The following is a 24,343-nucleotide window of genomic DNA, read 5'->3' as shown; positions in this document are numbered from 1 at the left end:
GCAGACGCTTAACAGCTGAGCCACCCAGGCGCCCCCCCACATCTGCATTCTAACTGGGCCCTCTCTACCGAGCCCCAGAAGTTCATGCACCCCCCGTGTGTTTTCCCCAGGCTGGCAAATTCACCAACTTCATCGCTTGCCCCCCAGCCAGTTCCTGTCATTCCTGTGACCGGCACCGTTGACCCCTGAGTCGCACATCTCCACAATGTCAATCATCTCAGGCTGTCCCTTCACCTCCCTTCCGCCACCTCCCCCACCCAGATCCAGTGGATTCCCCGTCAGTGTTTTTCACATCCACCTATTCTGCTCCCTTCACTGCCCTCGCCAGGTCGGGCCCTCATCCTCTCTTGCTCAGGACAGGATTCCCCTAATCGAGCTTCTCCCCCGTCTTTCTAATCCTGTCCACGTTCCTCTCGTGGAGGGCCAAGCATCGTGCTCTTAGCAGCTCCCTAGTGCCTCTGGAAAAAAGCCCAAGACCATTAAGGCCTCGACACACTGCCGGGCCCTAGCTCACCTTTCTGCGCCCGGTCCCTACTCTTCCTCCGTCCACCGTGCCCTCCCCCAAACAGGGACAGCTCACTGGCCTTGGGGTTTCCCACGAGTCTGCTCAGGAGCACCGGCGCTTTTTCAGCTGTTAAGGGGGTTCCTGGTCGAGAAGTTTGCAGACGTCTGTATATCTTACTCCCCCTCACTCTCTGCTTGCATGAAGTTTGTGCCTGTCCCACCGGCCGAGCCAGTTACATGGCCAATCGAGAGTCCGTTGTGGAAGGGGCGGCACAAGAGCGTGGGCACTAGTGTCACCATCTACCCATCTACCGTGCCAAGGACTGGCCTACGGGCTTTGTTAGCAAACCCATAGTGGGTTTCTCTCTCAAAAATGAGACGTACACCTTAAGAAGGGTCTTACGCCTCTGAGAGGCCATCAGAGCTCCTCAGGGATGCGTGTATCCCGCATGCTCCCCCCCCCCCCAGTGAAGAAGGACAAAAGCTAATTACTTCTTTTTTTTTTTTTTTTAAGATTTTATTTATTTATTTAACACAGATAGAGACAGCCAGCGAGAGAGGGAACACAAGCAGGGGGAGTGGGAGAGGAAGAAGCAGACTCATAGCGGAGGAGCCTGATGTGGGGCTCGATCCCATAACGCCGGGATCACGCCCTGAGCCGAAGGCAGACGCTTAACCGCTGTGCCACCCAGGCGCCCCAAAAGCTAATTACTTCTGACACCACGTGGGGCACTTCCGACCCAAACTCCCACTCGGCAACACCCCCCCCGCCCCACAGCTTCTACCTCCTTTCCCAGAGCCCAGCCTGCCTCTTCTCCCCCCTCCCCGCTCTCAGGAAAGCTAACACGAGCCAGCCTTCACCCCTGAGCACCTAAGTACGTGCCTTAACACGGGCACGAGGTTAAGCTCTGATGTCTTCCGTCCCTCCTGCGTAATCACGGGCTATTAGGCGATAGCGACACACTTACTTACTGTTTAAACAATACTTCCTTCCTTCTTTGCTCTAAGCTAGCGTGGCGCCAAGACATGGCTCCTGCCCTCAGAGAGCTCACAAGCTAGGAGCAGAGACACATACACAGCTGGCTGCCAGGAGGCGGGCAGGGCGCTGGGGGTGCTGCGAGCTACGTCCAGTCTTTGGAGGGACAGGCTGCTCCGTGATGTTGAGGACGCAGCCAGGAAGCCTCAAATGGCTGAGAGTGATTTGAGGCCTGGTGGCCGGGATCATCTGGAGGTGTCTTCATTCCCATGAGGGAAGCCTAGGCTGGGGTGGCTTGAAGGCTTGACTCGGCTGGGTCCGCCAGCAGGAGCCCCTGCGTGTGGCCTTCCTGTGCAGTCCGGGTTCCTTGTAGCACGGCGGCTTCAGGATGGCTGCATTTCTCACAAGGTGACAGAGGGACTCAAAAGAACAAGTGTCCTAGTTGACAAGGCAGAAGCTTCTCTGCCTTCCAGTACCTATCCTTGACTGTCACGTGGCCTTGCTTCTGCCACCCTCTACTGGTTGAAACAGTCATAATTCTGCCCCATCCCAGGGCAAGGGGCCAAAGACCCTACCTTTTGATGAAAGGCTAGTCAGAAAATGTACGGCCATCTTTTATTTTATTTTTTTTTAAAGATTTTATTTATTTATTTGACAGAGACAGAGACAGCCAGCGAGAGAGGGAACACAAGCAGGGGGAGTGGGAGAGGAAGAAGCAGGCTCCCAGCGGAGAAGCCTGATGTGGGGCTCGATCCCAGAACGTCGGGATCACGCCCTGAGCCGAAGGCAGAGGCTTAACGACTGTGCCACCCAGGTGCCCCATGTATAGCCATCTTTTAAAACCACCAACTTGGGACTGTCCCCAAATCGTGTCCTCACCGTCAGACTTGGAGCTGTCCCCAACGCCACTGACCCAACCTCAAGTCTCCAGACTTGAGGACAGCTGTGGTAAAGTCCCAAAAGGAGGGAGAAGAGCCTATGAAGGTGCCTAACACCGAATTTGCTGGATCCCATTTATATCCTATTGAGATCACTTGTTTAACAAATACAACAAATGTTGTATTTGCTATGTTCCAACAGGGCACAGGGCCTTAAGACAGCAACTCCGAGGAGCGTATGAGCTCAGAGCTTGCAATCCACTTACAGGAGGCATGGGTGTGAGAAGTTTTAACACCACATGAGAATTACAGCATCCGGAGCCCCCTGGGTGGTTCAGCTGGTTAAGCATCTATCTGACTTCTGCTGGGTCATGATTTCAGGGTCCTGGGATTGAGCACTGCGTCGGGCTCTCAGCTCAGCGGGAAGTCTGCTTCGCCCTCTGCCTCTCCCCCCTCTCATGCTCTCTCTCGCTCTTTCTCACTCTCAAATAAATAAATAAAATCTTAAAAAAAAAAAAGAATTACAGCACCCAGGGCCACCGAGAACAGAGGACTTCATATCACGAATTCCCCCATGCTTCCCAGAAATTTCTAGATTTTCTGATACTAATAATTTCACACACTGCAGCCCCCATAACAACAGCCTCCTCAGAACAACTGTTCCTCAGACCGGCGGAGCCAAGGACCAGGGCCGATCTCTCCACGGGTTAGGGACCAGGGGCCGAAGCCAGGGCTGGCGCCTTCCGCAGTACCATTCTGCACCCTGCCCCAGCGCTCACCCCGCTTCCCTGTCACCCGGTCCTGGTGGCGCTCGAATGCTCCTCAGAAGGACTAGAGAAACAAAAAGCAAAAGCAAATGCACTCAATAAATCACCAAAAAATGACACGAAGCAGCAGCCAAGAAACGCAGAGACGGGCGTGGCAGGAGAACGTGACAGAACCTTCCTCGGTCAGGGAACCCAGATAGGCAGACAGTGGGAGGGGTGACTGACAGAAGGAAAAGCCACAGAGCCGTGAGTAGTAGGACAGGAGACCTGTGACCCTCACCCCCAAAACACCATGTGACCCAACAGGCAGGCTCCTCCTCACATGATTTATTACAGCGGCGCGCCGAGGGCCCAGCCCACTTCCCTGCCAACAGTCCCCGGGAGTAAGATGCGCTTCCCTGGCAGGCAGGACACAGCGCTGTGGGGCGAGTGAGCGGCTCCTCTCTAGGTCCAGAAGAGCACCCCTCCCCTTGGCCGAGCCCTCTCGGGGGCTGGGGTGATGAGCGGAAGGCCTTCTCCTCTGCGGACGGCCAGGCTCACACAGTCCACTTCAGGCACCTGTAGGCAGAGGAAGCTCAGGATGAGGAGAGGGTCTGGGAGGCCGAGGGGATACGCGGGGGAGGACGTGAGCCTGGGGGCGGGGGGGGGGGGTGTTCCAAGCTCACCTGGTCTCCTGGTGGGTGCCCAGACAGCGCACAGTGCAGTAGCGGGCCCCACAGCTGACACACGTATAGGGGGAGGGGAAGCCGCAGACAGCACAGAAGGGGCGCTGGGGCCGGGAGGGGGGTCCTGCACAGGCTGTCAGGTAGTTGGGGCCCTCGGCCACACTCAGGTTCTGCAGAGACAAGGGGAAGGGTCAGCAACTCCTCAGCCACCCACGTAGCCAGGACCTCTGCGGGCCCATTCCTTCCCTGTGGGGCCCTCCCAGCCCCAGGCCCAGCACCCCCCTCACCTGCTCCTCCAGCAAGGCCTGGAAGTTCTTTCGGAAGCGAAGTTTAAAATGATCGCCTCGAGTTTTCTTCTTTTTCTTTCCTACAGAGGAAGGGCAATGACAATCTACCCTTGAACGATGACGGGGTTAGGGGTGCTGACCTCCTCCACGCAAAAAATCTGTGTGCAACTTTCAACTCCCCCAAAACAACTGCAAATAGCCTACTGTTGACCAGAAGGCTTACTGATAGACAGGCGGTTAGAACAAATCTTATACGTTATACGTATTATACACTGTATCCTTGCAACAAAGCCAGAGAAAACAAAATATTAAGAAAATCATGAGGGAGAGAAAATACATTTACAGGACTGGACTGTAAAACACCCACATACGAGCAGACCCGCGCATTCAAACCTGCGCTGTTTAAAGGTCAACTGTAACACGTGTCAAGAAAGACGCCATCTTTCTCCGCGCCCTCACTCCCGATCCCCTTGAGTCTGCTCCCTGCCCACGTGCTCCCCTGGGTTCCCAGTCAGCCTCGCTCTCCCACGTGTGTGCCTCCCCTCCCTTCTCCCGTCTGCATCTGCACGCATCTCACGCTCCCCTAAGGCTCTGTGTCAGAGCTGGACGGACTCCGGGAGCTCAGCTCCTCCATGTTCTGTACGCTCCATCCGCTGGCGGAAGCCGAAGCAGAGAGGGGACAGCGGCTGGCTCACGGCCACAGCAGCCAGGCCCAGGCAGACCCAGACAGCTCCCCTGTCCGCTGCCCAGACTCATGTCCTTCTATAACCCTGAGCCAGGCAGACTGCCCCCGCTCCCTCCGGCCCGTGTCCCCAGCCCTGATCCGCCCTGCCTCCTCCTGCCTCCTCCTCCGCCCGCCTCACCGGTGTCTGCATCATCATCAAACTGAGGCAGCCTTTTGCCGAGCTGGGGGAGTCCTGCATGGGGGTCGTCCTGGAAGTTGTCATTCTCCAAGGCCTCGAGCTGCCTGTTGATGCGGCGCTGTCTCGCTGCCCGGTCTAGCACCCGCCGCTGTCCGGGATCCTGGGAGCGAACTGAATGGGGCAGAGCCAAAATCATGGGGGCACAGGAGGAGAGAAGCTGGGGTGGCCCCAGCCTTTCCTCCCAATCCCCAGACCCAACAGACGAAATGCCTCCTGGAGACCTCTCACTGCTGGCAGAAATCACAGATTTCACCACCATGCAGATGGGGACCACTGCACACTCTGGGCTTCCCGCCTCCACTGCGACCTTAATGCACCCCGCCTTCATGCTCAGCAACCCCATTTCCTGCCACAAAGGACACGGGCCAGCCACATGTAGAGATGCTCATCTTTCAGCCCACCCTCAAATATAAATGTATGGGCACCCATCTTCCCCAAGTGGATGCACCCCAAGTCCCACTGTTAAACCCGACCCTTCACCTCCAACTCGAGTCCTTCCCTCCCTCCTGCATCTTCAACTTCTCTTCCGCCACAGGTATGTTCCCTTCACTGGAAAAACCTGCCAAACTCTCGCATGTCGACCCAATGTCACAGTGACTCATCTTTGAGAGAATGGTCTACGGGATGTTTCATTTCTTCACCCCCCATCCACTCCTCAACCCCCAGCAAACTGACTCTCATTCAGTGGAAACCACTCACATTCAGGACCCCGGTGACCTCCTAGGGCCAAATCCAGTGTGTATCTCTACAATCCTCCTTTTATGACACACTGAGACTGTCTCGGCTATTTCCCTTGAGTGGAAAGAATCCCCTCATTTGCTTCCTTGACATGACTTCAGGCCTTCCTTATGGTTCTAGGCACTCCATGAGTATGCGTTTAATGTAGAAAGAGATATTTGTGTAGAATTAACAGACCCCAGTGAACAGCTGGAATGGTAATAAGAGAAAGGTTTAAAATGGTGAGGTCAGCAGGTGATTTCCTGCAGCCGACTGAACAGCCAACAGTTGTGGGGCTCAGAAGAAAGTTCAGAATTGAGAGAACCACTTTTGGTGTCACTCGCTTTTGGGTGAGAGTTAGAGCCCCATGTTTGGGGTCGAAATCCCAGGAAGAGTGAAAAGACTGAGAAAGAGATGGGGATAGCCCTCTCCGTAGTGGGGAGACAGTAGGCCACATGAGAAGCTTAGAAGAGTAGCCAGCGATGGCCCTACTGACGCTGTAGCTCTGAATTTAAAATCCTCCCATCCAAGTCTGCTTCTCTTCCTGTACACTCTTTAAATAAATGAACCATCTACACAGACATCCTAAACAAGAAACCCAGGAGTTACTTCAAACCTCTCTCTTTATCTCTCTTTATCAGGGTCTGATAATTCTACACAAAATATCTCTTTATTCATTCAACAAGTATTTATTGAGTGCCTGTAACCATAATAATGGCATCAGCACCAGTGGCTAACGCTTACTGGGCGGGCACTGAGCGCCAAGCACTACACTCATCTCTTTGCGGAAGAGCTTTAACCCTTTATCAACCTTATGAGAGAGATATCATTAACATCCCCGGCTTACCGACGTTCAAAGGTTAAAAGGAAGTCCAAAGCTCACATAGCTAGTACGTGACTTGGTCAGAATTCAAACCCAGAACTGCCCAGCTCTGGATCCCTGCGTACTGCCTCCCTTCCAAGTGCCCGGCGGTGTGCTAGGCGCTGGGAAGACATGAGCTTCCAGTCAGGTGGGGGTACAAGTGATCAGACTAGCAGAGTACGAGGAAGTACAAAGTGCTGTATAGAGAGCACATGCCAGAAACACCTAACTTGGCCTTGGGGTAGACGAGATTTTCCAGAGGGAAGTAAGTCTAGGTGGAGATCTGACTGATGAATAGAAGTCAGCTTGGTTGGGGGAGAGGGAAGGGTGTGTCAGGCCTTTGTACCGGCAGGAGAGAAAGCTTGGATGGGAGACCGTGGTGCCTTCAGCAAATTATAAAAAGCTCAGTAGTGCTGCTGTAGAAAGTATGTTGGGAGGGGACTGTGTGGATATAAAGTCAGGCAGACCGTTAAAAGTCTTACCTTGAAGTATCTAAAGGAATTCGGATTTGGGCATGTACAGTGAGAATAGCGGAGATCCAGCAAAGATTTTTAAGAAAGGACTGACGTGATTGGATTGATTAAAGTCAATCTGGCAGTGTTCCACCCCCATCTCTTTTTATGGGGACCAACTACTCCACCGCTCCCTAACTGGCCTTCCAGCCTCTACACCTGCGCTCTACAATAAAGTAGCTTCTACTCACAGGCGCTTATTCAAATTCGATGTAGTTAATCATAAAATTTAAAATTCAGTTCCTCGGTGGCACTAGCCACATTTCACGTGCTCAACAGCCACATGTGCTAAACAGTGATGATTAAGACCATTCCCACCATTCCAGAAAGTTCCGCTGTACAGTGCCGCTTCGCACTGAAGCCAGAACTGCCCTTCTAAAAGATAAACCTGTCTCGGTCACGCCCCTTCCTTAAAAGAGCCGTGGATGGCTCTCCGCTGCCCTCTCCACAGATCTGAAACTCTCTGGCGGTGTACAGAATGCCTTTCAAGTGCACCTTTCCCCAGCCCTCCAGACTCTTACTATTCCTCCGCAAGCCCCGAACTGTGAACGTGGCTTCCTAAAAGACTTGCTTGTTCTCGCTTTCCCGACTTTGCACGCGCGGTTCACGCTGCCGGGAATGAGCCTCGGTGCACCTGCACTGAGCGAAACCGTGACTCGACTTTCAAGATTGAATCCAAGCGTTTTTTCCCCCTCCAAGCCTTCCCAGTCCCCTCCATCCTAGAAGCTAGGTTAGGTGCCACTCCTCCCCGCGCCCAAGAGCTATGCACCCCTCTGCCGTCGCACGTATCACTCTGGAACGCAGCGGTAGGCTTGCGTGTCTGTCCCTCTTCCAGAGAGCCAGCTTCTGGAGGATAGGGACTTTTTTCCTCTCTCCATCCCCAGCGCAGGCATGGAGCCGGCATCAACACCACATGAATGGATGGTCTGAGGGGCTACCCCGATGCCAGGACCCGAGGGCCGAGGAAGGGATTTGAGACTAATAACTGGGTGAGAACACCCTAGGCCAGGTCGGGTCTGGGAGGAGGTAGGGGGCCAACCGCAGGGGGCTCACATACCCGAAGTTTTCTTCTCCACCATTTCCACAACACAGCTGACGGAAGAGCCTACTGCGCACGCGCGCTAAACCACCCACTGTGGAAGGGAGGGTGCCATCACTTCCGGCAGCGCTTGCTTTTGCGCGTGCGCAGGATAATCCCACCGGCATTCCAATGCGTCCACGCATTACGTGGTGTTGCCCAGGAGACGAGAAAGCTTTCCGCCATATTTTATAGGGGCAAAGCCACTTCCGGCCTGAGGGTAGTCGCGTATATGGTGGGACCCCCAAAATAGATTACTTTAAAGAGGTGGTGCCAGTGGTCTTTTGAGAAATGTCATTTTCCTTTCGTCCTTCTGAAGATGCCATCATCACAAAGGCAGCCCCTGGAGCTTCTCCCTGGGGCGGTAGAGATGATGGGCTGGACTACCAAAGAAAGTGGGCAGGCTTGAGTGGGCAATTCGAGAGGCCCCCGGGGACCCTCTGCCGAAACCTCAACCCCCACCGCCGCTGAGGCCGCAGACTCCTCGGCCTCCTCACTCCTTGCCGCCCGCTCCTCCACTCCTCCCGGCTCCGCGCGCCCCCCACTTGGTGCTCTCCCAGCCTTCCGCCCCGCAGCTCCGGGCAGGGCTGTGGCAAGGACCCGCCTCCGCATCCCGCCCGACCTGCAGGGGGTCACTTCCCCTCTCCGGGTTTCAATTTCCTCGTGTGTCAGGAGGCGCTGGGCCGGGCTGGCTCTCACCAAAGTCCTCGGCTCGGAATCGCCGGCCCGAGCCCCCGCCCCTCCCCCGCTTCCCGGCCAGGCGCCCCCTCCGCTGGCTCCGCGCAGCCCGCGCGCTCACGCCCGGGGACAATCCTCGCCTTGTCTGCGGCGCCGGCTTCTCGAGTTTTCAGTAGCCTCGGGCTACGCCTTTTTTTCAGGGCGGCGCCCGAGCCCTGCTCCTTCTCGCGGCTAGCCGCACGGCAGCCCCGGTCCCTCTTCTCAGAGCCCCTCCCCGGAGTTGGGATTCACGCGCACAGCCCAGCGCCCTGCGGGCCTGTGTGCCGTCTCCGCCCGCTCCCCGCCATGGCCTCCTCCGGCCCGGGACTCCGGCTCCTGCTGGGGCTCCTGATGCTGCTGCCGCCGGCTCCTGCGACTTCGGCCTCCGATCGTCCCCGGGGCAGCGACCCAGTCAACCCAGGTGAGAGCCCCAGGAGCGCCGAGTGGGTGTCGGGTTTGCGTGCCTGCCCGCGAGGCCGGGGAAGGGGTCGAGGCCTGGAGGGGGTGGCCGGCCTCTCCCACGCGGTGCGCCCTCCACAGGCCGAATCACGAGGCCCCTCGCCCACTCCCCACGCTGGGCTGGGATTTCCAGCCTCCCATGTGAATTGATCCCGAATTCCTGGGTGTTAACTCCCATCCAGCTCTTCACTGGGGCCAAAGTTCCTCTGGCTGGGAAGAGTTTAAGAGGGAATTGGGGGGGGGGGAGAGGACAGGAACGGAGTCGGAGGGAGGGCAAGGGGGTCTGCGGTGAGCGGAGTTCGTGGGGTGGTGAGCTGGGGGAGTGGGTCCCGAGCGCCAATTCCCGGCTGGTTTCAGAGAAGCTGCTGGTGATCACGGTGGCCACAGCCGAGACGGAAGGATACCGGCGTTTCCTGCGGTCAGCGGAGTTCTTCAACTATACAGTGAGGGTGAGGAGAGGAGGGGGTGAGAGGAGGACGGGCGGGAGGAGTGGGCTGAGGGCTGGATGTCTGGGGCCCCACGGTGAACCTGGTCAGGAGGGACCATCCGGCCGACTGAGCCCCTCCCTGGCATGGTGGGTCTTCCCCGCAGACCCTGGGCCTGGGAGAGGAGTGGCGAGGGGGTGATGTGGCCCGAACGGTTGGTGGCGGACAGAAGGTCAGGTGGCTAAAGAAGGAGATGGAGAAATATGCGGACCGGGAGGATATGGTTATCATGTTTGTGGACAGGTAAAGGGGCTGCGGATGGGGAGAAGGGGGCAGGGCAAGCAGGAGGAGGGGGTAAGGACCCCGAGGTTCCTGGTGGCTGCCCTGTTCACGCCCCCTCTTCCTCACCCAGCTACGACGTGATTCTGGCTGGCAGCCCCTCGGAGCTGCTGAAGAAGTTCGTTCAGAGTGGAAGCCACCTGCTCTTCTCTGCGGAGGGCTTCTGCTGGCCCGAGTGGGGGCTAGCGGAGCAGTACCCTGAGGTGGGCACGGGGAAGCGCTTCCTCAACTCTGGTGGTGAGTGGCAGAGTGCCCAAGGCAGGGGGGGCCGAGAGTGGTGGGGCCTGGAGCGTTCCAGGGGCCCGAGGGCTGGAGAGGGCGGGGGGACGGGTCCCTGGGACCCTGAGAGTCTTGGAGTCAGCTCCGGCCCACCCCCACAGGATTCATTGGCTTTGCCCCCACCGTCCACCAAGTTGTCCGCCAGTGGAAGTACAAGGATGACGATGACGACCAGCTGTTCTACACGCGACTCTACCTGGACCCAGGGCTGAGGGTAGGGAGGGGCTGCGGAGGGCGGCTGAAGGGGAGATGAGGGGGATAGGGCTGTAGGGAGGCTGTAGAAAGAGTGGGAAATGATGGCGCACCCCATCTCATCCCATCCAGGAGAAACTCAGCCTCAGTCTGGATCATAAATCCCGGATCTTTCAGAACCTCAATGGGGCTTTAGGTGAGGAGAAAGGGCTGTACTCCTGTGATTTTATTTAACACAACAGTCCTACAAAGAGCGGGCCTGTGATTACCGCCTGTTATAAGAAAGGAAAGTGCCTGTCTGAGGGACTGGTGACTTGCCCAGGTCACCCGGGGGTAGGGTGGAGCTCCCCAGGGTGGCTGGGGTCTGGTCAGAACCCGAAGGCGAGAGACGGTGGCGAGAGACAGTGGCCGCTCCCCGCCCCCCGTCCCCCAGAGCCATAGTCCTTCATCCTCTAGAGAAGCTGGGATCCCCACCCCCCTCCATATTTAGAAGCATCTGTTGCTTGGCAGCTTTGAGAGGAAAAGAGTCTAAAGCTGGGCTTTCTTCCCCAGATGAGGTGGTTTTAAAATTTGATCGGAATCGTGTGCGTATCCGGAATGTGGCCTATGACACGCTTCCCGTGGTGGTTCATGGGAACGGTCCCACGAAGGTGCTCCGGTGGTTTATACCCTCACCCCCCCCACCCCTGCCCTAGTCAGACCTGGCCCCCACCCCTGTGTACCTCCAGCCCTTCCAAGCAGCCGGTCCTCCCCAGCCCCTGGTGCTGGGAGAGGTTCTAAGTGTCCATTCCTCCCCTCCCTGCCCTGTCCCCCACCCGTCCACCTGACCCTACTCATCTCTGCTGCCTTTGCTTCTGCCCCTCATCGCCTCTCCCGACAGCTCCAGCTGAATTACCTGGGAAACTATGTCCCTAATGGCTGGACTCCCCAGGGAGGCTGTGGGTTCTGTGGCCAGGACCGGAGGACACTCCCGGGGGGGCAGGTGAGGAGGGGTGCAGGGGTGGGGTGGGGGCAGGACTGGGCACTGAGGCAGAGGGTGCAGGGCAGAGCTTCTGGGGACTCCCAGCCTGGCAGGGGGGCAGAGGACACACCAGTTTGGGGGCCTGGGCTCTCCTCCAAGCCCCATCGTGCCATGTCTTCCAGCCTCCCCCCCGGGTGCTTCTGGCTGTGTTTGTGGAACAACCCACCCCGTTCCTGCCCCGCTTCCTGCAGCGGCTGCTGCTCCTGGACTACCCCCCCGACAGGGTCACCCTGTTCCTGCATAACAATGTGAGACACCCCGCAGCCTCTCCCTTCTGCACCCTCCCAAGGGACTCTGCGCCTGCCTAGATTGGAACTCCCACCCACCCCCCACACCCACCCAGACTCCTTCCTACACCTTTCTGCTCACCACCGTCCCCCTCCTGTCCCTCGGGCACTATCTTTTCAGCCCTCTCTACCCCCGCCTTTCTGCCCCCCATCTCCAGGAGGTGTACCATGAGCCCCACGTTGCAGACTCCTGGCCCCAGCTCCAGGACCACTTCTCAGCCGTGAAGCTGGTGGGGCCAGAGGAGGCCTTGACGCCAGGCGAGGCCAGGGACATGGCCATGTGAGTGAGCACTGGGCGGGGAGAACGGGTGAGGGCGGAGGGCTGCTGCCAGCCACTGTACCACCCTTCCCTCTCCACGCATCGTGCAGCCTGTGCTGGGCCTCCACGGGGGTGCCCTCCCAGCCAGGAGAACCTCGGGGTCCTGGGGAAGCAAGCACACCTATGCACACCTTCCCCCCGTAGTCTTCCTCCTCTCCTTTTGCTGGTGTTTCTACCCGCTTTCTTCTTCCCCTCCGCGGGGGAGGGGGGGTGTTCTCCTACCCACCACACCGTCCCCTCCTCCCCCCACCTGTTCCATTTTTTGCTCCTCTGTTCATTGATGTGTCACCTACAGGGACACTTGTCGACAGGACCCGGAGTGCGAATTCTACTTCAGCCTGGATGCCGACGCCGTCATCACCAACCAGCAGACCCTGCGCATCCTCATCGAAGAGAACAGGTCGCTTGCCCGGCTCGGCCTGAGGGTCCCCAGATAGTCTCTGGGGAGTCCCCACCTCCCTCCCGGGGCCCAGGGCTCACCTCTGCCCGCCCCTCACCTCCACCTGTCCACAGGAAGGTGATAGCGCCCATGCTGTCCCGCCACGGGAAGCTGTGGTCCAACTTCTGGGGAGCCCTGAGCCCTGACGAGTACTATGCCCGCTCGGAGGACTACGTGGAGCTGGTACAGCGGAAGCGAGTGTGAGTCCCGCGGGGGGCCGCAGCGCCTCCCCTCCAGCCCGAGCCCGCAGACACCTCCACGCTCCCCTGGGCCCCGCCAGTCACAAGAGCCACAGCCGTGGGGCCGGGCTGACGGTGCCGTCAGCCTGAGGTGTTATGCCAGGGATGCCAGTGGACCTTCTGGCTTGGAGAGTGGGGTGCCCTGAGGGAAGGGGCTCCTGGGCTGAATTGGGCAGACTTGGGGGAAGGTCACCCACTTGCTGACCCCAGTGTGGGTGCCTCCAGGGGCGTGTGGAATGTGCCCTATATATCCCAGGCATACGTGATCCGTGGCGAGACCCTGAGGACAGAGCTTCCCCAGAGGGAGGTGTTCTCAGGCAGCGACACAGACCCGGACATGGCCTTCTGTAAGAGCCTGCGGGACAAGGTGAGTGGGGCCCGGGCGCCCGAAGCTGGGGTGCTGGGAAGCAGCCACTCGCATCTCTTCACACCCGCCCCCCCACTCCAGGGCATCTTCCTCCACCTGAGCAATCAGCACGAATTCGGCCGCCTCCTGGCCACTTCCCGCTATGACACCGACCATCTGCACCCTGACCTCTGGCAGATCTTCGACAACCCCCTGGTGAGTGCCAGATGTCTCACTCAGAAAAGGGGACATGCCCTTCGCTATAGGAGGACGCATGCACACAGACATACACACACACACATACTCCCACACACTGACATGGGTACACGCACACACAGTGACATACACGCGCACAGACACACGCACCCACACAGACACACGCACACGCATACGCACACACAGACATACTCCCACAGACTGACACGCGCACGCACACCCACACACAGATACACACACACAGACATACGCACGCACGTGCACATACACAGACATGCGTGCACACACAGGCATACGCGAGAGCACACACACACACACATACACACAGGTGCTGGCACTGGGGCTTCCTGGGTGGGACCGGAGGGAGTGAAGAGGGCACACAGCAAGCTGCACACCCCTCCCCCTCCTCCCCCAGGACTGGAAGGAGCAGTACATTCATGAGAACTACAGCCGGGCCCTAGAAGGGGAGGGACTTGTGGAGCAGGTGAGCCCCGCGCAGGTCCCCTGACTGCCCTGGAGGCCCCCACTCCCTGAGTCCACTGCTTGGATTAGTGGTTCCCAAACTGACTTCCCGCAGGCAGTCCAATAGGCCTTCGGCTCCCCGCCCTGCCGCTAGTCGGAGAGATCCTCTATTGTCTATCGGGCCTATTGGTGTTATGGGTGAAATGACAGTTTGTAAAGAAGCCCCAAACCTGGGGCTCTGGCACCCTCCTGCTGTTTGTGCCCCGTTCCCTGCACGCCGCTCCCACCTTTTCTGGCCCCGCCTTTCCTGGCCCAGCGCTGGCCATAGCCCATCCCCATGCTCAGTTCCCTGTTGCCCCAGCTTCTACCTTCTCCCATCTCCCGGCTTTCCTTTCTGCTCCCTGCTTTCGCTCCCCTGGGTTGGCTGCCTGTCCTCTCCCTGAGAGGTCTGCAAGCATCCCCCGGCCCCGTTCTTCCCCATCCTCAGCCGTGCCCAGACGTGTACTGGTTCCCACTGCTGTCCGACCAGATGTGTGACGAGCTGGTGGAGGAAATGGAGCTCTACGGCCAGTGGTCGGGAGGCCGGCACGAGGTGAGAGGGGCTGGGGCGGGGAGGGGGGGCCCCGGGTGAAGCAGGTGTGGCTATGATGGAGGAAAATGGAGTCAAGACAGACGGAGCAGAGAAGGGGACCCCAGCGGGGAGGACCCACAGGGGGCACAACTGGGCGCATGTGTGCATGCGTTCATTCAGGAATTCCTTCCTGGGCACGCGGGTCCCAGACGCTGGCCACTGACCTCCGCGGTGTGGCACATGGAGCAGTGCTGGCCGCGCCCTGCCGTCCTGCACCTCACCTGCTTGAGTCAGTGGCAGTAGCCCAGCTCCTGAAGGCTGTGATGGGCAGCCCAGATGCTGTGGGAGTCACACAGGGGGCCCTTGGCCCAGACGTGGGGAGACCAAGGGGCTTCACAGAAGAGGTGACATCTTCAGGGCCGGGAGGAGTGAGTCAGGCTAAGTGGTCGAGGCTCCCAGACCCAGGTCACACAGGCTTTCAGGCCTGAGAGCGAGAGGAGGGGGGAGGCTGGCGCGGCCCTGTTGTGGCTCAGTGCCCACCACTCCAGGACTCGAGGCTGGCCGGAGGCTACGAGAACGTGCCCACCGTGGACATCCACATGAAGCAGGTGGGCTACGAGGACCAGTGGCTGCAGCTGCTGAGGACGTACGTGGGCCCCATGACAGAGAGCCTGTTCCCAGGCTACCACACCAAGGTGGGCCACCGCCCCTGCCACCCCTGCCTCCACCTTCCCGCACCCCAGTCCTGGCTGGAAGTCTCCACACGGCGCCCCTTCAGCCCCTTCAGCCCCCGTAGCATCCAGGGCCCCGTGGAAAGGGATACCCCAGGAGGGCAGCCGCGGGGACTTAGCACTGAGACCCCCGCGGCCCTCCCCCTACCACGCTCCTCAGAAGGCCCCTGGGACCTCCAGTCCATCCCTCCAGAGTCTTCTCTCATGCCCCCACAGACCCGGGCAGTGATGAACTTCGTGGTCCGCTACCGGCCAGACGAGCAGCCCTCTCTGCGGCCCCATCACGACTCGTCCACCTTTACTCTCAACGTGGCCCTCAACCACAAGGGCCTGGATTATGAGGTGAGCCCTCTGGGCACCAGCAGGGCCCCTCCACACATGCATGCACTTGAGCCCCGGGGACCTTGATGTCTTGCCCCCTGACGACCCTACACACCTTCAGTCCCCCGCCCTGCCCATGGCCCGCCATCTTCAAGTTTCCAGTTACTTCTCGGGCGCCATCTCCTGGACTTCTTCCGGGCTGTGTGCCTCGCCCTGCCATGCCTCCCTTGTGTGCCGACACCCCAACCCCCCGTGCCTGCCTCTCACCCTCCTGTGGCAGCCCGCCCCCAGCCCCCTGTCCGCTCACTGTCCACTTCTGTCCCCTGTCCTTTTCCAGGGAGGTGGCTGTCGCTTCTTGCGCTATGACTGCATAGTCTCGTCTCCGCGGAAGGGCTGGGGGCTCCTGCACCCCGGCCGCCTCACCCACTACCACGAGGGGCTGCCCACTACCCGGGGCACTCGCTACATCATGGTGTCCTTTGTCGACCCCTGACACTCAACCACTCTGCCAAACCTTCCCTGCCGTTGTGCCTTCCTGCGCCCCCCTTCTTGGAGGGGGGTCTGTCTGGCGCCTCCCTTCCTGAGTGGATGTTCGGCGTGCCTGGGACTGAATGTGTCGCCTCCCCCCCAACACACGGCCCTCTCAGGAAGCTCCTGGAACCCCCTTGCCCCTCCCCACAGACCTCAAAGGTTCATGGGGAAAAGGCTTCTGGGGGCTCCCCATACAATAAATTATTGTTTCTCAGCCTCCCTCCCAATAAAGGAGGATTTGTAACTCTGGAGTCCGTGTCCGTCTTTCCCCTCCCCGCTGACCCTGTACCCCTCTTGCCCCCAGAAGAGGGGAGACCTGGAGTTACTCCAAAGAAAAAGAGAGGAGAAGGCAGAAGCAGATGGTAGAGGGAAACAGTATGGGAACCGAGAAGCTTCCCTGGATCCCATTTCTCACTCCCCTGTACTGCCTGGGGGTTGGGGGGGGGGCCTGAGAAGGGCCAGGCCCGAGGACTTCACTGAGATTCAGATGAAAGCCCCTCCCGCAACGCCCCCTCCACGGGCCAGCCCCGGCCTCTTCTCCCTGCCGCTGTCGTCATTTGAAGGTCTCTTCTTCCTTGTGTGAAGCGTGGGGGTGGCAGAGCCGTGAGCTGGCCTCTGGGGACAGTGCTAGGGGCAGGGAGGCCGCCTGGAATGAGGTGTTCCAAGGGAAGACACGGGAGGCTTCTGGGACCTAAGCCTGGAGATCAGGAAAAGGGAAGCCTTGGAGGCTCATCCCAAGAAAGCTTCCTGGAAGAGGGGGACGGGAAGTAGCCTTGAAAAAGAGGGGAGACCTCCTGAGAGCCAATGTCTTCCAGCCTCTGGGGGGACCATCAGGCCCTTGCTGGGCTGCGACCCCTGGAGGCGCCCTGAGGACCTCAGGCCATGTTCCTTTAGCTTGGTCCTTCGCAGGTCCTAGCACTAGCCTACCTTCTGAATGTCTCTCCCAACTGCAGAAGCCTTTTGAAAACCAAACGGGCCCATTTGCCGGCCCTTGGGCATTCCTTGTCTGCAACACCTCACCTGCCATCCACCCCTTCCTCCCTATCGCCCAGACTCCCAGGAAAACCTCCTCTGTGAAGCCTTCCCCCTTCCGTGTGGACTGAGCATCTCTCTGGCCAGACTTCTCAGGGCGTCTCACCTGGTCTCCCTGTGGATGGAAGTGGGTGGAGCAGGGACAGGAGAAAATACCTCCCGGAGTGGGGGGTGGGCAACCCGCATGAGAGTGAAGCTAGGGGACAGGACAGAAAGGGTGTGCCAGCTTGAGTGGCATTGGACGCTGGCTCATCCTGTCTCGTATGACCCACCATTCATTTCGTGAGTATCCCTCACCTGCTGGGCACCTGTCACGGGGTTAGCGTTGATGAGAACAACAGCTGTCTTCTTGTGGCTCACGGCTGGGGGAGACCTTAGCCAGAAAATCACCACGAAGGAGGGAAAATGGGAAAATATTTGATGCCAGGAAAGCATGGGACGGAGGCACGTAATGGGGTGTGTGTCAGACTTGCCCAAAGAAGTGACATTCCCTGACCCGGAGAAGGTGTCCGCCGCTCCAGGGCTCTGGCCAGTGTTGGGGAGGGCCCTGGCCATGTGAGGACTGGTCCCCGCCTACTTGGAGGGTGTGCCCTTTTGAGCTGGCCAATCGCTGGCCTTTCCCCAAAAGCCCTTTCTTCTAGAATGTCTCCCCACAGAGGCCTAAGTTACACCCTAGGAGCCAGACTAGGGCAACTAAAGGGGTTTCTAGCTGCTCTCACTACTGTGGGGAGCCCTGCCATTCATGGGACACACCACTCTGGCAACACCCCACTTCCCCAGACCTCTGCCAGCTGGCTCCTCAGAGGCGCCTCGGAGGCCCAAGGCCCTGACCTCCGCATTGTCCACACACCCTCACTCCCGGGTTCCTGGCCACACCCCCTGGGGATTTCTGTGTGGTCCTATTGGTCACAACGCTGTGAGCTCGGGTAGTGGTCCACACTTTCTTGCTGAACCTCACAAGGGTACAGGGTTCAGGTCAGCAAAGGGGGTGGACACGGGCTGAACCAGGGCCAAGGGTCAGGGCCAGTGAGTTGGACTACAGAGACTGGACTTAAGAGCCCACAGTGGCCCCCTATAGGATGTCCCTCTACAGTATACCAGCCTCCTCCAGCCACGTCCACTGGGGTCTTCAAGGGGTTGCTGTCCTGCAGTGGGTCTTCTCCTTCTTGGGGCTCGGTGAGGCTCAGCACCTGGCACTCTGCTTTCTGGTTACCAGGAGGGAGGCAGGACAGGGATCTCTGGGGGCTGCTGAAGGAATGAGAAGGAATTTCCTGGGGCAGGAGGGCCCGAAGCCATGGAACGGGGGGGGGGGGGGGTGTGGGGTGTAACTGGGAACTTAAATGTCTGGGTCCTGAGTATCCCCCACTCTATCCTCCGGCCCAGGTGTGCCTGGCCCTGTTGTTCCTCGCTCTTCTAAGCCGAGCCCGGGTCCTAGCCATCCTCCACCTAGTCTGGTTCTATAGAGACAGGGACACGCTGCGGGCAGGAGGCCGCCGCTCTGCCTGTGTTTGCAGCTGGGCCATCTGGAGACATTTCCGAGATTACTTTCCTGTGTCGGTGAGGCCATCTAGGAATGGTGTCCTGGGTGGGGGCAAGGCTTTGGAATAGACTCTTCTCCGGTTACCCACCAGAAGTCTAATCTTACGGCCAGAGTGGGTATGTTGCCTTTGCCCCCAGCTGGTTAAAACCGCAGAACTGGATCCCTCCCGACACTACCTCCTTGGCTTCCACCCTCAAGGGGCCCTGGTCGCCGGGGCTTTGCAACTTCTGCTCAGAGGCCATGGGCTTCTCCAGCCTCTTCCCTGGCCTCCGGCCCTACCTCCTCATACTGCCTTGTTGGTTCCGCCTCCCCTCTTCCGGGACTACATCAGTGTAGGGGTGAGAAGTGAGAACTGATTCAGGGCCCCCGGTCCCTGCTGTTGTCACCCCCTACATCCCTGGGGTGAGGGGTGGGAGCTCCTGGTCCCGGCTCTACCTTCTTGGCGCCCTCTCCCCCTTTTCTCAGAGACCCAGGCATCCGGGCCCCCTCTGCCCTCCCCCCAGGTTTGGTGTCCTCTGGCAAGGCAAGCGCTGCCTTTGAGTTGTCCCGGCCTGGGGGCGGCCGGGTGGCCGTCCTGGCCGTGGGAGGGCCCCTGGAAGTGCTGGAGGCAAAACCCGGCGAGCTGCCTTTGCGGATCCGGAATCAGAAGGGCTTTGTCAAGTTGGGACTGGAACACAGGTGAGGGAGCCTCAGTGGCCGGGCGGGAAGGTCGCGGGCTACCCCGTCCGGGAGGAGCGCGGCGCGCCCGGGGAACCCGGGCTCACGCGCGCACATGCTCTCCCCAAGGCCTCCATGGTGCCTGTCTTCTCTTTAGGGGAGAACGAGCTCTTCCAGCAGTTCCCGAACCCTCCGGGCTCGGGGCTGCGGAGCGCGGCCCTGCCGCGGTTTCACGGCCCCTTGGGCCTCCTCCTGCCCTTCCGCACGCCCATCCACACACTCGGGGAGCCCCGGCCCCCGCCCCTCCGCTCCCCGCCGGCGTACCGGCTCCGCAGGAGCTCCGGTCCCGCGCCCTCCCCGCGCGGGGCGGTGAAGGTCCCTGGCTGCAGACCACTTTTTGGCCGCGCCGGCCTCACCCCTTTTGGCAACCGCCCAGGCCCTGAACTCTGTCCAGGGCGGTCGCGCGGCTGGGGGGGAAGGGCACGGGCTGCGGGTCCCAACCACCGCCCCTCTGGCGTCCCGTTCTGCCCGCAGCGGGGGCCCCGATCCCCGTGCAGCGAAGCCAGGCGTAGGTGGACGCGCTGCACGCGCTCTACGTGGAGCGGCTCACGCAGCTGCTTGAGGAGCACGAGGCGCTTGCGGCACCCCGGCCCACCGGCACCTGCTCCTCACCTAGGCCCGCCGCCCGGACCCTTCCGGTGCCCGCGGCGACTGTGGGCGGGGAGGGAAATTAAACTTGGGATCAGAGCTGCAGTGTGTGAGTGTTTGTGAGCGGCCGTGCCTCCGGTGGTCTTGACACTCCCGGAGACCGGCACCGAGATCCGGGGCGCGCAGTGGGGGCCTGCCCGGCCGCCCCGGAGATCCCACGGTCTCAGCTGGGCTTCTGACCCCGGCCGGCGGCTGGGACCCGGTGGGCGGGCTCCCCAGCTTCTTCTGAGCCTCCTGTCCACATCAGTTCCTGGACTGCCGCTGCCCTCTATCCCTCACACATTCCGCGCAGCCTCCCAGCTCCGCCCAGCGACCAGCGCAAACCGACTAACGCTGGCAGTTCAAAGATCTTTCTGGAAACCTCTGGGGCTCGGGATCCAAGGATCTCCCTGTTCACGCACACGCCGCACACCCGCAGTCCCGGGGGTTTGGCCCCTCCGGCAGGAAAGCCTTCCATCGGCGCCCAAACTTTCCTCGTTTGTGCTCCGGGCCCTGGAGCCCCGCTGGCAGAGGGGAGCGACTGGGATAGGAGTCTCCACGGTCCCGCCGCGACGCCACCATGAAAGTCATGGGGAAACTGTGGCTAGAGACACTGGGCGCCTACCAATACGTGCTCACTTTCCTCTTCATGGGTGAGAGGCCTGGTGCCCGGGGGTCCCCAAGGGGAGCAGAGACTTTGGGAGAAAGGCTGGGGCCCCACCTGCCCGTGTGCCTGAGGGCAAAGGGAGCAGGAGAGAGCCAGAGGTCAGGCTGAGAGATGGCTGGGTGCTCACCAGCCATCTGGGAGGGGGGAGGAGAGGAGCCACAGGATGCAATGACCTGGCCTCAAAAGCTATTCTTTCTCATCTTTCCCCTAGGCCCTTTCTTCTCCCTGCTTCTCCTATTCCTCCTCTTCACCTCATTCTGGTCGGTCCCTGTTCTCTACTTCGTATGGTTCTTCCTGGACTGGGACACGCCCAACCAAGGTGAGCGCTGCTGGCCATGCACCCAGGGAGCAGAGATGGGGGCCGGGGGCCTCCAGACATTCTTGCATCCATCTCTCTGCTCCAAGGTGGAAGGCAGTTTGAGTGGATCAAGAAATTTTTCATGTGGAAATACGCCAGGGACTATTTTCCTATCAAGGTGACAGGTCACCCTCCACAGAGACTCTCCACCTTCTCCCTCTCCCCAACCCCTTACCCCTACTCACCCCTTCCTATGCACCCTGGGCTCCCTAAACTCAGACAGTGGGGCGGCGGGAGGGGGAGGGGAGTACAGAGTGGTATTCTCTGTGCTACCCACCCCATTTGAGGACCTTGAACTCTGAAGTCAGTTAGGGTGCAGGGCAACCCTTTTCAGCTGGTGTCCTGCCTTCCATGCCTCTTTCCTCTCATCCTGCCCAACACCCCCAAAGATGGTGAAAACAGCAGAGCTGCCCCCTGACCGGAACTATGTGGTGGGTGCCCACCCACATGGGATCATGGCCTTTGGAACCTTCATCAATTTCTGCGCCAACGTGGATGGCTTCTTCAAGAAGTTCCCCGGGATTCGCGCCTCACTGGCAGGGCAGGCCATCCTCTTCTACCTCCCAGTCTCTCGTGACTACTTCATGGCCAACGGTGAGCCTCGAACTGAGTGGGAGGAGGCACCTGTCCCCTCCCCCCACCTGACTGTCCCAACACAGGGACCTGGCCTGAACACTGGCCTGCCTCACGGTGGGCTTCGAACAGCTTTGGAGTGAGTGTCCTGCATCTTTGCTGGGAGAGGCACTATAGGTCACACTGATATGGGTGGGGAGCATGGCAGGTTTGGAGGGAATGGGGTGTGGGGCTCGCTAAAGGGCGATTGAGGGGCTAGGGAGCCCAGGAAGGGGTGGTGACTGCTCCCCTCCTCCTCTCGCGGGCAGGACTGTGCTCTGTGAGCCGGTGGAGCCTGGACTATTGTCTGTCAAAGGCCCAGCGTGGGCAGGCTGTAGTCATCATTGTTGGGGGTGCCCACGAGTCCCTGTATGCCATCCCAGGGAGGCACTGCCTCGTTCTCCGGAATCGCAAAGGCTTCGTGCGCCTGGCACTGAGGCATGGGTGAGTCGGGTGCAGGTGCCCAGCCCGGGGCTGCTGTGGATGGTCAGAACTTCACGTTGCGTCTGGGGGTTTATGCCCTTTTGTCCCTACCCATCTGGGTCTCTGTACCCGGGCCTCTGTGTCCCGGCTGGGACAAGTCCCTCTGGCACATGTCAACACTTGAGCGCTTTCTCTGTGCCAAGCACTGTGCCCACTTTTGCCAGGCTTCTTCCCTCTCCAATAAGAGGCAGGATCATAGTGCAAGTAGCAGGACCTTGTGCTCAGAAGCCCTGGGTTCAAATCCCTTTCTGGCACTGCCTCAAAAGCAAGACCTTGGATATGTTTCTTTACCTGTGAAATAGGACTAATACTTGGCTACGAAGCTGTAGTTGCAAAGGCTAGATGAGAAAATGTCTACAGTTGACCCTTGAACAACACGATTTGACCTGCATGGGTCCCTTATACAAGGGGTTTTCTTGTTTGTTTTTTTTACAATAGAGTACTGTAAATGTATTTTTGCTTCCTGATGGTTTTCTATTTTTAAAGATTTGATTCATTTAGTTATTTGAGAGAGAGAGAGCACATGCGTTGGAGGGGGGAGCAGAAAGAGAGGCAGAGAACCTCGAGTTGGACTCTGCACCCTGAGATCATGACCTGAGCCAAAATCAAGAGTTAGCTGCTCAGTCAACGGAGCCAGCTGGCACCCCCTGATGATTTCCTTTTTTTAATTTATTTTATTTATTTATTTAAAAGAGAGAGAGGGAGAGGGAAAAAGAGCATGAGCTGGGGGAGGGGCAGAGGCAGAAAGAATCTCAAGCCGACTCCCTGCTGAGTGCAGAGCCCAACATGGGGCTTGATCCCAGGACCCCAAGATCATGACCTGAGCTGAAGTCAGATGCTTAACCCACTGAGCCACCCAGGTGCCCTCCATCCCCGATGATGATTTTCTTAATAACGCTTTCTTCTCTCTAGCTTACTTTAAAAAAAAAATTATGTATTTATTTGGCACAGAGAGAGAGAAAGCACAAGCAGGGGGAGCAACAGAGGGAGAGGGACAGGCAGGCTCTCCTCTGAGCAGGACCCTGGGATCATGACCTGAGCCACAGGCAGACGCTTAACGACTGAGCCACCCAGATGCCCCTAGCTTCCTTTATTACAAGAATACAGTATATAGTACATATACAAAATATTTCTTAATTGACTATTTATGTTATTGGCCATGCCGTTAGTAGTTAAGTTTTGGGGGAGTGTTAAGTTATATGAGGATTTTGGGGGTGGGGGTCAGAGGGTCAACATAGGAAGGCCCAGTACACAATCATTTCTCAAGAATTGTGAGTACCTTCGTCCACATCTTTCTTTGTCATTTGCTTGAAAAGGCCTTGGGCAGTGGAATCCGGAGGTGTGGGGAGGGATTTGCAGTCCCATCTTGGGGTGCTCCGAAAGCCTCTGGCCTGACCACCCTTCTTCTCTCTCCTTGTCCCTTCCCAGGGCCTCCCTGGTACCTATGTACTCCTTTGGGGAGAACGATATCTTCCATTTTAAGTTTTTTGACACAAACTCCTGGCAGCATCTCTGTCAGCTCACCTTCAAGAAGATCATGGGCTTTTCTCCTTGCATCTTCTGGGGCCGCGGACTCTTCTCGGCCAACTCCTGGGGCCTGCTGCCCCTCGCCAGGCCCATCACCACCGTGGGTGAGTGTCCATCTCCTGGGAAGAAAGCTGCAGTCAGCTGTGCGGGCAGCAGAGCCCCCCCTTCACCTCTGTCTCCCCTCTCCCTGCAGTGGGGCACCCCATCCCGGTGCCCCAGCGCCTGGACCCCACCAAGGAGGAAGTTGACCACTATCACACGCTCTACATGGAGGCTCTGGAGCAACTCTTTGAGGACCACAAGGAAAGCTGCGGTGTCCCAGCTTCTACTCGCCTCACCTTTATCTAGCCCTTGCTGTCCCCCCAGCCCTGAGCCCCTCGGCCCGGGGCACTGAGACCTCCACCTCCTGCCTCTGTGTACGGCGCCAATAAAAGCTCCTTCTCTCCCTCCATTACCTTGTAGAATCGGATGCCCGCAGACCTCGCGTTCCACCCTCTTTCTCCTTTACTGCAAAGCTGCCGCTTTGGATTGGGGATCGGAACCCTGAATTCTCCTCCCAGCAAGCCTTGATTCTGCCGCCTCACCTTGCCTACATCTCTTTCCTCTGCTGAACCCTTTCTCCCTCTCGGAATGAAGGCATCTGTTTCCCTGATTGCTGCAGGGCCTCGGGATGGAGTTGGGGAGGGTGGCTCTTGGGAGGGGTAGGCTTTGCAGGGT

The 24,343-nt window shown here is 58.9% G+C and overlaps 3 protein-coding genes across 4 annotated transcripts; 2 read left to right on the top strand and 1 right to left on the bottom strand.

The window, feature by feature from the left end:
• Positions 1-999: 999 nt before the first annotated feature.
• ZNHIT1 (zinc finger HIT-type containing 1) lies at positions 1,000-8,237 on the bottom strand. The gene is made up of 5 exons (XM_045773822.2): positions 8,149-8,237; positions 4,941-5,111; positions 4,078-4,157; positions 3,791-3,960; positions 1,000-3,683 (listed from the first exon to the last, which is right to left on the bottom strand). The coding sequence occupies exons 1-5, from the start codon at positions 8,168-8,170 to the stop codon at positions 3,662-3,664; spliced, it is 465 nt and encodes a 154-aa protein (XP_045629778.1). The 5' UTR covers positions 8,171-8,237; the 3' UTR covers positions 1,000-3,661.
• An 817-nt stretch (positions 8,238-9,054) lies between these two features.
• Positions 9,055-16,307, top strand: PLOD3 (procollagen-lysine,2-oxoglutarate 5-dioxygenase 3). 2 transcript variants are annotated; one of them, XM_045773820.2, is made up of 19 exons: positions 9,055-9,307; positions 9,703-9,794; positions 9,937-10,073; positions 10,183-10,346; positions 10,490-10,602; positions 10,713-10,776; positions 11,133-11,230; positions 11,461-11,562; positions 11,724-11,849; positions 12,047-12,168; positions 12,503-12,607; positions 12,721-12,846; positions 13,111-13,252; positions 13,334-13,447; positions 13,863-13,931; positions 14,397-14,501; positions 15,029-15,175; positions 15,428-15,553; positions 15,870-16,307. In XM_045773820.2, the coding sequence occupies exons 1-19, from the start codon at positions 9,193-9,195 to the stop codon at positions 16,023-16,025; spliced, it is 2,223 nt and encodes a 740-aa protein (XP_045629776.1). In that variant the 5' UTR covers positions 9,055-9,192; the 3' UTR covers positions 16,026-16,307. The 2 variants fall into 2 exon arrangements, with proteins under 2 accessions (XP_045629776.1, XP_045629775.1); XM_045773819.2 differs by having other exon boundaries at positions 13,111-13,447.
• A 3,789-nt stretch (positions 16,308-20,096) lies between these two features.
• MOGAT3 (monoacylglycerol O-acyltransferase 3) lies at positions 20,097-24,077 on the top strand. The gene is made up of 7 exons (XM_045773817.2): positions 20,097-20,632; positions 20,858-20,965; positions 21,052-21,122; positions 21,394-21,598; positions 21,886-22,060; positions 23,528-23,730; positions 23,820-24,077. Exons 1-7 carry the CDS (start codon positions 20,560-20,562, stop codon positions 23,972-23,974), a joined length of 990 nt encoding a protein of 329 aa, XP_045629773.2. The 5' UTR covers positions 20,097-20,559; the 3' UTR covers positions 23,975-24,077.
• Positions 24,078-24,343: the final 266 nt, after the last annotated feature.

The sequence above is a fragment of the Ursus americanus genome, chromosome 2 (genome assembly GCF_024610735.1).
Source record: "Ursus americanus isolate L20-20 chromosome 2, mUrsAme1.1.p, whole genome shotgun sequence".
In the NCBI taxonomy this organism is placed as follows: Eukaryota; Metazoa; Chordata; class Mammalia; order Carnivora; family Ursidae; genus Ursus; species Ursus americanus.
Note: the sequence above shows the minus strand (reverse complement) of the source record. Positions and strands in the feature narration are given on the sequence as shown.